Source organism: Ruditapes philippinarum, unplaced genomic scaffold (assembly GCF_026571515.1).
Source record: "Ruditapes philippinarum isolate M1 unplaced genomic scaffold, ASM2657151v2 ctg1846_1_1_1_1, whole genome shotgun sequence".
Taxonomy (NCBI): domain Eukaryota; kingdom Metazoa; phylum Mollusca; class Bivalvia; order Venerida; family Veneridae; genus Ruditapes; species Ruditapes philippinarum.
In genome coordinates this window covers 166,881-185,124 of record NW_026863070.1, presented here as the reverse complement: position 1 = coordinate 185,124, position 18,244 = coordinate 166,881, and the positions used below count along the sequence as shown (strand labels likewise).

General features: G+C 32.6%; 1 protein-coding gene across 1 annotated transcript; it reads left to right on the top strand.

Annotated features, from left to right (window-relative positions):
* The first annotated feature begins 12,008 nt into the window (after positions 1-12,008).
* LOC132721048 (neuronal acetylcholine receptor subunit beta-4-like) lies at positions 12,009-13,349 on the top strand. The gene has a single exon (XM_060705296.1). It carries the CDS (start codon positions 12,024-12,026, stop codon positions 13,275-13,277), a length of 1,254 nt encoding a protein of 417 aa, XP_060561279.1. The 5' UTR covers positions 12,009-12,023; the 3' UTR covers positions 13,278-13,349.
* The last annotated feature ends 4,895 nt before the right edge of the window (positions 13,350-18,244 follow it).

Genomic DNA, 18,244 nt, shown 5'->3' with positions numbered 1-18,244 from the left:
TATAAACCCTTATATCAAGCTAAATATCTTAAATATATTTGTTCATCTTTTAACCTTGACAAAACCAAAATTTTAAATTTTGTACTGACAAATAGTGAACATTGCAGACAGTGAGCAGACGGATGTGCTAGCAGATCTTGGCTTGTTTTGGTCACACAGTAGAACTGTTAAGCATACACTGGTTGCTATGTAAATCAATGGTTGTTATGGAAGTCACTGGTTGCTATGGAAATTCAATAGCACTATAGAAAGTAAATAGTTGCTATGGGAATCACTGGTAGCTAGGGAAAGTCAAGGGTTGCTATGAACAACATTGGTTGCTTCGGAAGTCACTAGTTGCTATGGAAAGTCAATGGAGCACAATCATTTAAACAATTTTAGTACAGCTTTATGCAAGGAATATCCTAAAATTACTTCAAATTTGACCCAGTGGTTCCTGACAAGAAGTCATTAGAAGAAGTAGATAAAATCTGATCACAAAAAAAACAACAACAAAAAACACTCAAGAGCTTAATCCTGCTTAAACAAAGAAAAACTTCATAATACGGAAAAACTGTAAAATATTTATTGTAAGAAATTTTATCAGGCTCAGACAAACCAGGTTTAAGGTTAATAATATCTGTCATATGTTGCGGTTCGGACCGGAATATCCGTCCCGAGGGGACCCGCCCATTGGGTGGTAACAAGGCTTGCCTCGTTCCCGCCCATGGGCGGGTTCCCGAGGGACGGATATTCCGGTCCGAACCGCAAACATATGTCAGATAATTTTTCTTGCATATTCTGACATATTATTTCATATTTAAAATGGTTTACCTCAATATGATACATGTGCATGGACATTAAAGTCATTTCATCCATAACTATTTTCTTACAATAGCGTATAAACTTACATTGTACAACCTAAATAACAACGACGAAATAATGTCATCCTAAGGACATATTTCCCTTCTAAAAGGACGTCATTTTAAGGCGGTTCTTTCATAAAGTGCGCAACAATGACGTTGTTGTCTGGCACGCGACTCATCTGGCACCCCCCCATGCCAGATGAAATTTCCAGCATGGGTAAAACTCACGGAAACACCAGTCTGCTATGCAAGAATATATTATCCAAGCTGCATTTAAAGGCCTTATGATAATTAAGAAGAGAAAAAAATCTTTTTTTATACAGGGCCATATAACCTAACAAAATCTTGATAACTAACAATATACCTTTTTCAGCTCCTACCAATGATTTACAATAAAATTGTTAACTATGTTACTTTAAACAGTCACTGATTATCAAGGACATCTGTTAGAGACAACATGTGTACAATAAACAATCAATATTATACCTCATTTGCATACGCCCTTCTATATTTAATATGACGTCACCCGGTCCATAAACCGCATACAGACCGGGGGCGGTCCATAATTCTTATATGGACTGGATGACGTCATATTAAATCTTAAAGTTCGTTTTCGGCCTGTTTAATTTGATTTTTAAAAATTGAATAACAAAAGAAGAGCATGGTTTGTTTGCTGTATCGCTTTAAAATTATAATAATAATTCTGACTAGGGTTTGAAATATTTCACACACTGAACAAATAAATTATTATTTGAAAGTAAATTATAGTAAAACTGTCAGCAACAAAAGGAATGAAATGATTTAGATTCGGTATAATATAACAATAAAACATGGCCTTTCGGGCAAAATGCAAGTTTACGGACTGGTTGGTCAGACCTCGGAGGGTATATGTCCCTCAGCTGCGCTTCGGGCCATATACCTTCCTCAGTCTGACCAACCAGTCTGTAAACTTGCATATTGCCCTCAAGGCCATGTTTTATTTGTTAAATATAAATATATTTTACAAAGTTTACACACATGGAATGACTAGAATTCAATAACAATCTTGTGTATTTGGCTGTACTAGTGTATACATGTGCTTGGTTATACTAATGTACCAGTACAATTTACATAAAAAAAATTATATATTAATATGTCCAACAATTTGTCTTGCACAGAACCATAATGTCATATTTCAAAATTCTTCTTTATTACTGATTAAATCAGTTTAAAAAGTAATTTTGCAAAAAACAAAAGCTGGCCGCAAGCAGAGGGGCAAATTAAAACATTTTCTTATTTTTAAGGCCAAACAACACCTTGGATGAAAATTATAGTAGTGAAGAGTTCTCTAGGAAAACATCATTTCCTGGTACAAAATTTTATAACAAGTTCATATTTGACCTTGGGGGTCAAGGTCATTTACAAATCAAGATCACACTAACATTATTCAACATGATTAAACACCATTGACATTTCAATGTTGTCATTCAGGTAAGTGTTATTTTGCCCAAGTTGGAATAAAATCTATTCATAAATTAACAAAGTAATGACAATCTAAGTAAAATTCAAAAACTTGACCATCAAAGTCACTGTAAGATCAAAGTCGAACATAAATAAAACATGAAAATACATGATAAAGTTTTCATAATTAAGACAAAGTTCAATAATTTGACATTCATGGTAAAGATCACTTTTAGGTTGAGGTTTTGTTTGGGTTATTCATCACCTTCATATGGTATAAAACAGATATGTAAAAAAATAACAATATTAAGTTAATAATTCAGCCAATCTACATGTAAGCAAAATTCTTTAATTTGACCTCGACAGCAAAGGTCATTTTAAGGTCAGGGTCAGATTTCTTCTTACCTTAATGTAGTTCAGCATATTATCAATTCTCTTTTTATTAGCATGTTAGAATGGAAAAAGGTATTAATTTTGCTTGCATTTTGTAGTATAATAATGCAGGGTTTATCGTTCAAATGCTTTGTAATTAATCATTTAGGCCTGCCCTCGTGGCCTTTGTGATTATTATCCTGCTCATTTTCACTGGGATCGTGCCTTATTCTATAACAATACACTCAAAATAAATATGTATTTCCTAAATAACAAAGTTCTGACAATTTAAGCAAAATTCATTATATTCATCGTAACAATAAAGATCATTTTAAGGTCAGTCAAATCTGGATAAATATTAAAAATACCAATTTTGTTAAAAGTGTTCTGTGTCTTACAAGGAACCAAATTAGAGTCAAGGTCATTTATGAGTGAAGTCTGTGAAGGTCACGGCCAGTTTCCTTTATCTATGTTTAGATATAGTAGGATATTGAATGAGTGTAGATTCAATACTGAATTTATTGAATGAGTTGAATAAAATTATGGGAGGCTTTAACAAGCAAAAATATTATTTTATTCAAATAGTTCAATAAATTCAATAATGAATCTACAAGAATATAATATTCTATTTACTACATACCCAAAATAAAGACTGTTTAAAGTGCAAATTAATCAGTTTTCGTTGACGCGCATATAGTGTAATGCTAACATTTACTGCGTCTTTACACTATTTTTCTATAACGCAAATGATGTCACATTAAAATATATGCGCGGCCCTTTAATACTATTTTTACGAAGTCGCAAAATCAGCACGGGTATGTGATAAATTAATTTTATGAAGACCAAAATAAATTGTCACTTAAATCAAATTAATATTTTTATATACAAAATGTACATGTAAATTAATTCAGTATATTTCTATGAGAATGAGTGAACTTCAATAAATAACCCATCAAGCAAATGTGACTATAAATAATGCTGAGACATTCATAATTTGTTCATCTTTTAAGGTTGGTTGAGTTTAATATGGGTAAAGCACTGTCAAGGTCACATGGCTGCTTTCCAGCTGTACTGGTGGATGGAGACCTCAGGTCCAAACCGTCCATTATTTCAGACACAAACCGACACCTGAGTTAAATGGCTGACATTCCTTAAGCTAGCTGGATAGCAATGGTCCTCACATGAAAGAATCAAAAGTCCCTGGCATCATTTGAACCTGAATTGTTGAGGGGAAATGTGGTTTAAGGTAAACAACCTATACCACTCAGCCATGGTGGACAACCCTGTTAAGTTATACGTGTAGAAGTCAAACCTATAACATCAGTATACAGCACCTAGGGCATTTTGAACTTCATGCAATCTAACACGGCTCTTAACTGTTGGCTGTTCAATTTAAATCCCCAAGACTCGTTACAAAACTTCCAAATTGGAAACCAGATGAGTCACTTACACACCAGTCTGCAGAGTCAAATAAAATACACCTGTAGCTAATGTTGCTGAGCTTGACATGATCTGATAGAGAGAATCACCAGTAGTGGAAATAATGGCGCTATCACCTCTGTATGTGAAAGTCTTGATGATCGCTCACTGAATTTCTTACACAATAAAAACTTAAACACAAACAGTAATGAACAACAAAGCAATGATGAAATCAATCTTAATCCTGCCGGCCTAAATGCGTAATCCTGGTACTGTCGGATGAACACTATAATACAGAAGTATGTGTTGAGACCGTCTGCGAAATAAAGCGGTGAAAATGTTGACCACCAAGTCAAGTGCAGCACACCTTCTTGTTTCAATACAACAAGAATAGAAAATATAAATATTGTCACAAGATGTACCCAGATCTCGAACGCTGTCATTCCAAACCATCTTACCAGCTCTTTTAATGTCAGAAACATCTTGCTTTAATGTGTACTAAACCTTCAGCTCTAGGCTTTGCACTATATTCACATTCTTCTATATCTTCTATTAGAATTTTGTAATTTCTTCCTCTTTAAGAATTATGTATTTTCTTGCTCTTTAAGAATTATGTAATTTCTACCTCTTTTAGAATTACATGTACATGTTCCCTTTTATCTGTAGTCTATAAAAAAGACAGAAAACCATTATTGACATAAATTCCTCAAATGATTTAATATTTACATAAAATTAAATTTACAGTCCCTAGCTGCCATTTACTGGTTAATGCAAAACTTACAGCCAGGCAGTTACTTTTGCTAAATCATTATTTCATCATGATTAATAAAAATACTTTAATATCACTGAAATATTATTACAAAAGGGCCATGATGGCCCTGAAATTGCTCCATGATAAGGAACAAGTAATATTGTAAACTATAATCAAAAGCAGATATAAAATCTAAATCTTAAACTGATAACACAAAATTCATTTTTGCATCTGAAAAAGTGCATACATGTGTAAAACATTACAGTTCCAAACTAGAACTGTGTCCAAAGGACACGGATGCCCCCACTGACAACATATATATGGTATAATTATAGTGAAAAAATCAACAAAGGGCCATAATTCTGTTAAATTTGGTCGCAGCCAAAAGTCCTTCATTTACTTCCATCTACATATTAAGGTTGTTCATCCCTGGAAGTTTAAGCAAAATCTGCCATCCAGTTTAAGAGGAGTTGCGTTCACAAAATTTCTATATGGTATATAGTGAAAAAATCAACAAAGGGCCATTATTCTGTTAAATTTGGTTGCAGCAAAAATTCCTTCCTTTACTGCCATCTACACATCAAGGATGTTCATCCCTGGAAGTTTAAGCAAAATCTGCCATCCGGTTTAAGAGGAGTTGCGTTCACAAGATTTCGAGAGGTACGGACAGACGTACGGATGGACAGACGGACGGACAAGTGCAACGCTATATGCTCCCACTTTGGGCATAAAGATGTGTATATATAAGGAAAATCAATGACCCCCATGGGGCAGGGACTAATTTTGATCTCAGGGCTCTTATTTGAACAAACTTGGTAGACACTCACTAAAGAAGATTTTTTAAGTTTTTACTACATGTATATACACATGTACCAGGGCTTCCGTTAAGTTTCAAAATTTGGATGTCAGACTGCAAATTGTCCGGCACTTGAAGTCAAAGGTAAAGAAGTTAAAGGGTTATATTTTGGATGTCACAAGCCAAAATCAGGATTAAATGACTCCCAAGCTTCCATTAATGGAAGCCAGGAAAATCAATAACCACTTGGGCGGGCCAATTTGACCCCAGGTCTTTTATTTGAACAAACTATGTTAAGTTTGTAGACACCCATTAGCAGATGTTTCATGCTTTATATTTAAGCTCTAGTTATTTGTTTTTTAAAAGATTTTTTTTTAAGTTTTTATTTTATACATGTTCATATAAGGAAAATCAATGGCACCTGAGCAGGGCCAATTAATTTAAATTTTGACACCATTTTCCATACAATTTATACAGTGAGATATGCGACGAGTTTATATCTTTACTCGCAATTCTACTGATAAGAAAAGCCTGTTGTCTGCTAGTTCGGAAACTGTCAGTCAGTGTATTCACTGCATCAACACCTGTCTGCATACATCCTTGATTGGTGAAATAAAATTATTCTATTCTATTCTATTTTATTTTCATTGAGTTTTCAGAGAAATGGAAAAAAAGTGCAATAATTCTAAGAAAAAAAACAACCAAATCTTTTAATGTTGTTAAGTATCATGTAAAATGCTTAATAAACAAGAACTGTCGGAGGACAGTAACGCTCGACTATTCGAAAATTTGTCACAAGGGTGTTTCATTGAGTATAATAATGCTTACCTATATGAATACATAAAATTGTCCGAAAAGGTACAAACTCTTCAAGTTTCAATACATTCCCTTCAGTAGTTATGGAGAGACAAGCTTACATGCAAAAACTTAACCAAGAATTCATGAGTCGAAAAAGGGGCATAATTATGCAAAAAAAGCAAATCAGAGTTATGGGACTTGTACCAATCATCTTAGATAATCACAGAGACCAAGTGTGTGAAGTTTCAATCCATTCCCTTCAGTAGTTATGGAGATACCAGCTTACATGCAAAAACTTAACCAAGAATTTCTAAGTCGAAAAAGGGGCATAATTATGTTAAAAAGCAAATCAGAGTTATGGGACTTGTGCCAATCATCTTAGATAATCACAGAGAACAAGTGTGTGAAGTTTCAATCCATTCCCTTCAGTAGTTATGGAGATACCAGCTTACATGCAAAAACTTAACCAAGAATTTCTAAGTCGAAAAAGGGGCATAATTATGTAAAAAAGCAAATCAGAGTTATGGGACTTGTGCCAATCATCTTAGATAATCACAGAGAACAAGTGTGTGAAGTTTCAATCAATTCCCTTCAGTAGTTATGGAGATAACAGCTTACATACAAAAACTTAACCAAGAATTTCTAAGTCGAAAAAGGGGCATAATTATGAAAAAAAGCAAATCAGAGTTATGGGACTTGTGCCAATCATCTTAGATAATCACAGAGAACAAGTGTGTGAAGTTTCAATCCATTCCCTTCAGTAGTTATGGAGATAACAGCTTACATACAAAAACTTAACCAAGAATTTCTAAGTCGAAAAAGGGGCATAATTATAAAAAAAAGCAAATCAGAGTTATGGGACTTGTGCCAATCATCTAAGATAATCACAGAGAACAAGTGTGTGAAGTTTCAATCCATTCCCTTCAGTAGTTATGGAGATAACAGCTTACATACAAAAACTTAACCAAGAATTTCTAAGTCGAAAAAGGGGCATAATTATGAAAAAAAGCAAATCAGAGTTATGGGACTTGTGCCAATCATCTTAGATAATCACAGAGAACAAGTGTGTGAAGTTTCAATCCATTCCCTTCAGTAGTTATGGAGATACCAGCTTACATACAAAAACTTAACCACAGGGACGCCGACGCCGACAAATGGGTGACTGCATTAGCTCGATTATTCTGCGAATAGTCGAGCTAACAAAACAAGTTACAAAGAAACATTAATAAATCAATGAATTTTCGAGAAATATATTTCTTGAAAAAGAATAGATTTATTAAATATATAATTTTTATCTGTTTAAATGTGAAAAGCCAAACAGTGCATAACTTCATTGTTTTACTGTTGCATTTACATTGTTTTACTGTGGCATTTATTATGATTGCTTGTAAATGACTAGCTGGCAAATGTGAAACATCTTGAAACAGTTACAATTTTGTTGAAACGACTAAAATTAAAATAATTTAACAACGCAAAACATCCGGTTCGAATAATATTGAGTACAAACAATTTACTATAATGATGAATATCACACAGTAAACTATCCAGTATTCATATTATACAGCACAAAAATTGTAATGTTGATATCTTACATCTTAATATTTTCGTCTTCTTCTAGCACACATCTGTATATATATTTAAATTGTGAAATCAGACATTATGCCAAAATGTTACGAAATTTAGAGCGAATACTGTGTCAGGAGAATTACACGTTTGTAAAAAGTGGTCTTGTTTTATGATCTCACGCCACTAAATACTAATTTAAAATGGCTGCATTTGTTCTGGGTTTAAAGGTGTCACCCCGGTACGGAATTAGACCCAGCCCGTTGTAGTCTAGAAAGTAGTTCTTTTAAATTTTGAAATGGCCTATTTCATATCATCTTAATTGATACTGGTTATATTTTAAGTATATCTTTAGTAATTATGTACATGAAGTTTCATTTCTGAGTACTTTAAAGGTTGTTTTTGATGTATTTTTGCAGGATTTCATTTCTTGGTGGAAGGTTTCATGAGGCACTATGCACAAGAATACACACCAGTTACTATTTGGAATATTCTATAGTGATTACAGAAATTAAAAGCTGCAGAAAAACTCCAAGGGCTAATGTATTATTTTTTTGTGCTAAATTTACTTGGACTGCATTGGTGTTTAAAGAAATGGTCATGAAGTTTAGGCACCGGATTTGTTTTGTCCAGAATTTAGCCTTAAATGTGATGGATTTACTATAGGATATATGGGTCGAAAATTCAGTAGGCCGTGTCCTAAAGCCGACGCCTCCAGATGAGTAGAAATATTTCGATAAAATCAAACCTGGAAAAAATGTACTAAAATTTTAGGAAAGATATAAATATTCAAAATTCTAGTAAAAATTTACATGTTATGTGCGATTAATTAATGACCGTTTTTTTTCCAGTATGTATAGCATGGAAGGGCTGGAACTCCGCCATATAACTATATTTCTACTGCGTTACAAACGCAGCAAGGGCTATTTTTGCATATTTTGACCTCTTTATAGTAATTCACCTAGGTTGAAAGTCCCATTGATAATTTGAAAATTGCTTTCTTTTGGAAACTTTAAAAATATTTACTCCCTTAAACTTTTTCAAAAAAATTAGGTGAATTGGGGGCGGCTTTTTAAAACTGAGTTTTTCTTTCAGTTCATGCTTTTTTTCTTTATTACTGATTAGTTTTTTTTGTTTCAAAACATTTATTGTTCTATGCCAATAAAAATTTTTTGATTTAGCTGAGTTGAATTTTCAAGTAATGTAATGTACATGAACCCTTTTAAAAATGGAGCAAAAAATACTTTTTTCAAACGGCAGATATATATTAGGGTCGAACTGTTCACTATTTAGAAAAATTTGTAAGGGGGCCAAATAGTTTACCGGTAGAGCCGGTACGGTTTTTGAGGGTGGGGGTTTCGAGCCCCGGTCAAGCTGCACATTTTTCTCACCCTGTGACATTTGACTCCCAACGGGAGACAGTGACTGACTTTAGCTCAGAGTTTAATTCACACTGCTCTGTAACTCTGTGAAATTCGAGGACGAATTTCAATATAGCAGGGAGTATGTCACGGTTCAGAACTGTTCACTATTTAGGGGAGAAGGTGTGTAAGAGGTAGAGCCGCGGCACAGTATTCCGAGGGTCCCGGGTTCGAGTCCCAGTCAGGCTTCACATTTTTCTCACCCTGCAACACATACAATCCATGTAATTATATAATTACCAAAAGGCGGTCAATTGATAGATCCCTGCTCTGAACTTTTTTTCGAATAACAGTAGATTTAACCACAAACATTGACATATATATATGCTGTTTTGTACGGAAGCGTCCTGGTGCCAATTTAACATGTTCTATAAAAAAGATAACTACTACGTTTATAAGTCCTACGTAGGAGATGGTAAAGCCTAATTAGGAGTTTTAAAGTCCTACGTAGGGCTTTATAAGTGTTCTCCTACGTAGGACTTTATAAGTGTTCTCCTACGTAGGACTTTATAAGTGTTCTCCTACGTAGGAGTTATAAAGTCCTACGTAGGAGTTATAAGCTCCTAATTAGGCTTTTTTATCTCCTACGTAGGAATAACAAAGTCTTACGTAGGACTTATAAAGTCCTACGTAGGAGTTATAAACACCTAATTAGGCTTTTCTATCTCCTACGTAGGAGTTTTCAATTTTTATAGAACATGTTAATTGGCACCAGGACGCTTCCGTAGTTTTGTTAAAAAGTATGCTATGGTGAAATTTTTATTGTATACACTAATTTGATGATAAGATTTTAACATCAGGGATCTATATATGCAAAAATAGCCCTTACTGCGTTTAAGTAGCGCAGAAGAAATATGACGGTAAATGCTGCAAAATCATTCATTAATTATCGCACATAGCAAAAAAAAAAACTCTGTTTATTACATACCCAAAATAAAGACCGTTTAAAGTGAAAAAAGAGTCATTTTTCATTGACGCGCCTATAGTATAACGCTAAAATTTAGCGCGTCTTTACACTATGTTGGTATAACGCTAATGACGTCACGTCAAAATATATGCACGGCCGTGCAATACCATTTTTACGGAGTCGCAAATCGGCACGGGATAAAACATTGTTTAAATGAATATCGTTCAACTTGACAAATTTTGTATTTGTGGTATTTTTTACTCTTTTCGAGTTTTGTGGTTCCAGTATTCCTATTTGAATACTGTATAATAACCCATTGGATATGTTGCCTGCCTTTAAAGATTGTCTTTTGACCTGTAATCCCGTTTGATATTAATACAGTAATTTATATCGTATTGTTCGTAAATACATTGCGAATCATTCTTATCCACTCAATGACTCTTGTTTTAACCATACATTACAATTTTATACTGTTAAATATTACTCCTGATCAATTTTAATTACCTCTATTATCGTGTCCGCAACTCACCCGAACCTATAGTTATCCACATAATATACTGTTTTTATGGGGATCTAACACGGGTTTAGAACAATTTCACATTACTTATATATTTTCAGAAGTTACTCGCTAAAAATAGACAAAATTAACACAGAACCGGCGTCATTTATCGTCTTATGTTTTAAAGAAGAAATTAATTTACAGTGTACTATTAAAAGAGTAGAAATATCCGATTGTCTCCAACCAGTTTCATATCTAAAGGAATATTTCCAACATGGCGTGAAGCGTGCCATAGAATCAACGTAATTATGTTTTTGAGGCAGCAGATCTTTTTATTTAACTGTTCACTGCATGCGAAATTGTCACATATGTATCAAGCATGGTAAGTTCCTCCCTCCACGATCATCTAGTATACATATAAGATATCTGTTGAAATATTCTATGAAATTCAAACAACGAAAAAAAGCATTGACAAAAAACCCAACTAATTTCAATATGACCTCCGAGATGATTATGTGTACTCGGCGAGGTGTTCCGAATACATCGGATGCAATTGTCACAGTTATAGAATACTTAATCTTATATAGTGCTTTCCTTAATTTAAAACGGAGATAGTCTTCATGTATATATAATCAATACCACGTTATTTGGATAAACAGTATTCCGAACTTAATACATAACAAAATTGGATTGACCATTGAAACACGCTTTTATTTCACTGTCAATCTAATTTTATGCCCAACATAAGCTGAATACCCTATAGCAAAGGTGTTCTTTAATCATCCACACTTAATTATTTATTCAACGTTGCCTAAATTGGATTCCAGGTAAATACAGTCAGGAAAAAATTGATTTCTGTCTCCTCTTGTAATAGTGGTTATCCATTAATATAAAAACCAAATATTCATCATTTTGATTGGTGAGGTTTTGTGGACTGTTCTTGTTTTTAGTATATGACCGGAAACAAGCGATTTATAACACGTGCGTGATTTTGTTAGGATTAGCATTTATTGATAGCTATTAGACAAATATTTAAATAAAATATAGTTCAGCTGTGTATGCCGGGATACATTCTTTTTTATGGAGGTTATATTTAATTTTGTATCACATGTGATAGTATCTTCTTTTAAATAAAAAAAAAGAAAAAAAAAAGAGAGAAAACAACGCTAGTTAAACAAAGTCACAGAGTGACAGCTTTCTAACGATTAGAAAATGACTAAACTTGTACAAAACGTGCTGCTTATAGCACATATCATCGTGAGATTTTATACTCATGCAAATTACTCTAACATGACTGAACGCGATCTACATGAAAAACTTTTTTATAAGTACAACACGAACGTAATGCCAAACTTAAATAAATCGAGACCAATGGAAGTAACAGTGGACATGTATCTTATGTCAATAGATAATATCAACGAAAAACGGCAAACTATAACAATAAAGGCTTTTCTTGAAAGTTTCTGGAAAGATGAATTTCTTACATGGAATACTGAAGATTATCCTGGCGTTAATAGAGTGAATGTGAAGAATTCGGAAATTTGGATTCCAGACTTGGCTTTGGATGATACATTTGACAAGCATACCGATATAGGTCAAGAAGACGGGAGAGCAGATGTTAAAAGCAATGGGGTAGTGACAATATGGCCCTATAGAATATATACTGTTGCTTGCAAAATTAGTATTAAACAGTTTCCATTTGATACACAAGATTGTGTATTTGATTTTCTGTCTTGGACAAACCCTTCGACTATTCTTGTTTTAAATAGTTCATATAAAATGTTGGATATGACGTATTTTTCCGAAAGCGGAGAATGGGACCTCATTCAAAGCAACATAAATCACGAAAGACGGCCATACGGGAATGACTCTTGGGACCATCTTAAATTCTTTCTTAAGCTGAAACGGAAGTACCTTTTTCACATTCTGAATGTTGTTTTACCAGTTGTGAGTATTTCTATGCTAAATATCGCGTGCTTTCTACTTCCGTCAGAAGGCGGTGAAAGGGTAACGCTTTCAATATCTGTATTTCTGACTCTGGCTGTATTTCTGACTGTTGTTAACAGTTACATGCCAGAATCCTCCGACGAGGTGGCAACGTTCAGCGTATTTGTCGGCTTACAACTATTTGGAAGCGCTTTTACCATACTCATGACTATAATATCTCTTCATACATTCTACAAAGAAGAATGCAGTGACATCCCGATGCTATTCAAAGCATTGACGCGACTTTGCTGTACCAATAGTCAAAAAGAAAGCAGTAACAATAATGGACCGGAAATCATCAACGGATATGGCGACACAACGTTGGAAGGCGTAATTAATGATAAAATCAAGATACCGGAAGAAGAGCAACATGTTTCGTGGGAAATGGTTTCAAAAGCTATCGACAGGATATGTCTTGTGTCAGCAATATGCTGGCACAGTATTCTTATAACTAGTTTATTAGTAAGCATTACAACATGAAAATAACACATTCAGTTAAAAAAAAAGAATCAAAGGAAAATGACATGAGGTCTAATATAAAGGGCACTTACGCTTCATATCAAATATCTATTGTTTGAATTTTATATGTACTCTTTGTTTCATAAAGATTCGCAGATATGGTACAAACACGAAATTTAAAAGGCATTAATCAAGCCTCATAATTTGTTCTTGTTATATAGATAATTTCTTATTCTAAACGTTCTCTTTTCACAACTACATGCTTCTTCTCATAATTTAATATAAAGATATAACATTTTTCTTTATATACGCGGTATTAATAAGAATAAAGGTAAAAGACAAGATCAAAATTTGGATTAACTATTGAAAGCACTTCACTTACAAATTGATTATAAAAGGTTTCCTAAAAATTACTTTTTATGTACAGTAATTGTAAGTATATTAGCAAGTTTGTATTTGCAATACGCATGAAACAAGTAAATAGTGATTGTAATATTGACTCTGAATATTAAACGTTTTTGAACCAGTATTTAGTAAGATTTGGATCAAATTTAAAACACAAATATTCTCCATTGTTTATCCTCACAGACTAAATATTTGATATTGTTTTGACAAAATTGGACTTGAAATAGCATGTTAATGAACTTTTAGATTCTTTTTGTTATTTTTCATTTTATTTCATTTATTTTTTGTTATTTTAAAAGATATGAGCATTTTATAGTGATCAAAATATTGATATTGATCCTAAAATTGATCCTTATTTTGATCTAATTATTTAGATTTTTTTATGTAACTATTCTCCAAAATTATTGTTGTTTCTTTGCAAATCAGCTATGTTTTATATTTTATTTCTGTACCATATATTTTTAGCTAAATATGTTCAGTTTTAGTCAAATAAAGCAATAAAAAATAAAATCAAGATAATTTCATCCTGATCCTGATCTTTTCTTAGTGAACACAGTGGATTAGAAATAAAGATTTCTTGTGAGAGACAGTCTTGTCTTTTTGACAGTTGTTTTCATGTTCAACACAACAAGTTAACACTTATTTTACGATATATAGCGTATCATATGACTACGTTAAAGGTTCATTATGTCTCAGAAACGTATATAAGGTTTTCTTTCTTTACATAGAGCTCATATGAGTTTTGTAATATTTTAATAATGGTAGTAGAGTAAAGTTGAATGTGCATAAAAGATGCAAATTGTAAACGAACTAGTATTTTAACTTCCATACAAAATACTAAAATAAAATCTACGTATGAGGCATTTGCCGATGAGTATTTTTTAAAACTATATAACAGGACATAAAAAAATTAAAAAAAACGTTTGAGAAATAAAAATAAAATTATACCTGGGGCATAGTTGGCCTTTAAAACGACATCTTAATTATCAATTCAGTATCAATATATTCGTAGATTACAATATAAAAGGAACTTAATTATCATTTTATATTACTTGAATTACACGAGCAATTATTAAGAGTTTTCAAAATCTACTGTATTTACTGCAAGCCTATACAATTTAATTTTATGGGTTGTTGTGATTATGCTAATGCACCTATAGCTTTTACTGTTTCATATATTGCATCCTTATCAATATACAATTCAAGTTGAAATTGTATTTTTTTTGAAAGATAGTGTTTCTACTCATTGGTAGATCTAATTTACTATTTATATATTCATTTTAAACGCTACTGCATAGATTCTTTGACTTAGGCCAATATTTGGCCGATATGTATTCTATTTTAGTAGACAAGTACTGCGCATAATTTACAAATATTTCTATATATGTGTACAGAATTAATAAAACATGTTTGACGTTTGAATTTTTGTTGTTTATATAAAACTTTTGTATCGACGCTTAGATCCTATTATGGAGTATTTTATGATATACTAGTAGCTCTCCTTCCTACACACCTATAAATTTAAATTTTAACAGATATACATACAATACAATATAACACGCACACGAAATGAAAATTTTCTGTTCATATTCAGTTTCATTTATAGCGTTTGGTTACTTGAAATAATGCCTGTAGCATGTAGATTAGTTTTCATTTGTACACGTATTATATTCACAATTCATTAGGCTCATCCAAAACTATTTATAATACATACCAGTAGGAAGATGACACCTTTGAATAAATTTTCTTCTTGCAGTCCCGTTTTAAACGTCCCAAAAACGATCATAAAGTAAGTACGGCACAAACGTTGCCTGGTTTTAAAGGCCCATTAAGCAAAACACATTCTATTCATTCTATTATAAGCTATTTTATTTAGCAATTAGTATAGTTAAAGTGATAAAGATATTCATTTCTGAGGCATTTTGTGCCTTTTAAGAAGTACAAAAGTCATAAAAATGGCGGATGTCTCAATTTAATGACGCACACAAATTGAGGTTATCGTTACCACTATTAAATATTTGATGATACAATCGAACTTGGTGCCTTTGTTTGCAGGACAATTTTAACTAGATGATAGATTATTTCAGTATGGAAACTTGAAACTTCCATTGATTATTAAGAAGAGGTGAAGACACTAGCATAGTATTCTCTATGTTTTACCATAAATCTGCCTTTCACGTCGGGGCACGTAATATGTTTTGTAAAAGGTTCGCAAAAGAGATAGAGGTTCCATGAACAGGCTCAACAAAACCGAGCCTGCATAATTTTTAAATGCCTTTCGAGGCTTTCTTTAGGGATTCTGTTTTCTTTATATACAAATGCATCAGGAAAATACCACAGCGGTAGGGATTCTAACTCGCGATCAAACGCTTATAAACGAAAGTAATAACGCTGTAGACCTCTGAGCCAAAGAATCCATACCCTGATGTTGTACTTATAGAGTTATAAGGGTAGTGTGTAATCATTCAACCGTTACAGTTAATATTCAAAAATGTCAAATAACAAAAGGTATAATTTTAGCTGGCTCAAGGCATAAAATGTGCCAAATGTGCCAAAAATAGATAGCCCTTACTCTGTTAGGAACAGGGTTCACCTCTTCACTTATGAAAAAAGTCAAATTTTACATACATGCATTATATATTTTGTATTTATACAGCCACTTCCCTAAGTTAGATTTTTTTTAACTTTATCCATCTGGAGACGGACAGTTATATTTAAACCGATATTTTATCAAAGTAACGATACTTTAAAGTGAATTGGTCTACATAAATGGGTCACGTGCACATTTTCTATATGCAATCCAGTGTTGATGGAAACAATAGGAAATGAAACAATTAGATATTCTTATAAAAGTTTATTTAAAAAAAAGAAGAAATGTTGATAAAGTTCTAAATAATTTAGAATGAACATTTATATGGTGAATGATAATGTTTTGTTCTAGAACAATTTATTATCTGCTGTATAAATACATGTATATATGTAATATTGGATAATGTATTTAAAACTTGCCACCAACGTCTTTATTGTTATTTTGTTGTTCTTTTGTTGTTGTTGCAGTTGTTTTGTTGTTGTTGTGTTGTTGTTGTTTTTTTGTGATTTGCCTGATACTAGATACTATCAATGTGAAAAATTATTGTTATAACGACATTTCATTGTAGACCAATTCACTTTAAAAGTAACTTTTCACTTTGAAATCGTGATAAACGATGTAATAAAATGTTGAATACAAATATGTCAACGGTAACAACAACAAAAATGAATAGATAAATAAGAAATGAGGTATTTGAGGAATAAATAACAACCGGTTTGTTTAAGGCCGTCATTTGTTTATCGATTTTGCACAATACAGAAAGAAAACCAGACAGATCATTCCTCCTGTACTGCTCTATAACTTGTCAATATTTTAATGATGAAGCGATGTTTCAATTTAATGAGGCCAGTTTTTACATAATAAACTTATCTCGTTTTCCAGCATATTTGCAAAGCATTTTAGCACATAGCCTTTTTTCCCTTATTTGCTAAAAGCACACGATTCCATCAAATTAATGACGGTTTTAACAGACCATTAAATAAAAACGTAAATAACATTTAGCGTTAATGACTATAAAATAGCTTTATCAAATATTTAAACATTAAGAAACCAAAAAAATCAATGGTTTGTGGATTGAATAGTCAACAATACTTTGTTTTACTTCAAGGTGTTTGTTTGAACTACAGCAATCAGCAAAACTTGAAAAGCTACGAATGCCATCCAGCACCGTTTAAAGAACTTTTTTTCTTTCTTTTTCTCAAATCATTGAACGAACATTCCGATATAAGTTATTTTCTAATACATTTTCCGCTATGCAATAATACAAGGATGAGTAAATTAAAGGTACGTAGACAAAATCAGGTCATATAGGACCACAGGAAAGGCGCCCAGTAGTACATCGAACAGGAATATTACTCACGGTGTGATTTTACATAACACGCCCTACATAATATTGGTTATGTGGATGCGGATGTTCGTAAAAAGTCAAATAAAGATCAACAAGAGAAATAAACGTTCACAAAACGAGTTCCAACAATATTTCAAAGCAAATGTTTTGTCTTCATGTCAAATGATTCCACAATCGATATGTTAATATTTAATTTATTTTATGTCAATGTTCAAATGAGCGATCAAGGATATCAAACAAGCATTAGCACTTATAAATTCTTGATACCAATATCTCTCCAGAAATCAAACTATATCAAATGTCAGCTAAAATGGGAGATTTTGCTGTTTTAACATATAACTTTCACATATGCAGGATTCTAGCTTGAACACTTTAAACAAGTTATAAAATATGTATTCTTTTATTTATTCCTTATGACTACTACTTCAAATATAATGTTTGTTGCATTTCAATTGGTAGTGATTTTCATTCCTACGTAGAGATGGGCTTCGAAATACTAGTAAACCGCATTTTAGTGGCTGTGTTTTTGCTATTAAATCTTTACAATTGTACATGTTTTGTGTTCAGATTGTAATGCACGTATGTTATAAAATCTTTTTTATGGGATACATTTTTATTTGAAATTGGTCTCTCTGATTTTATAAG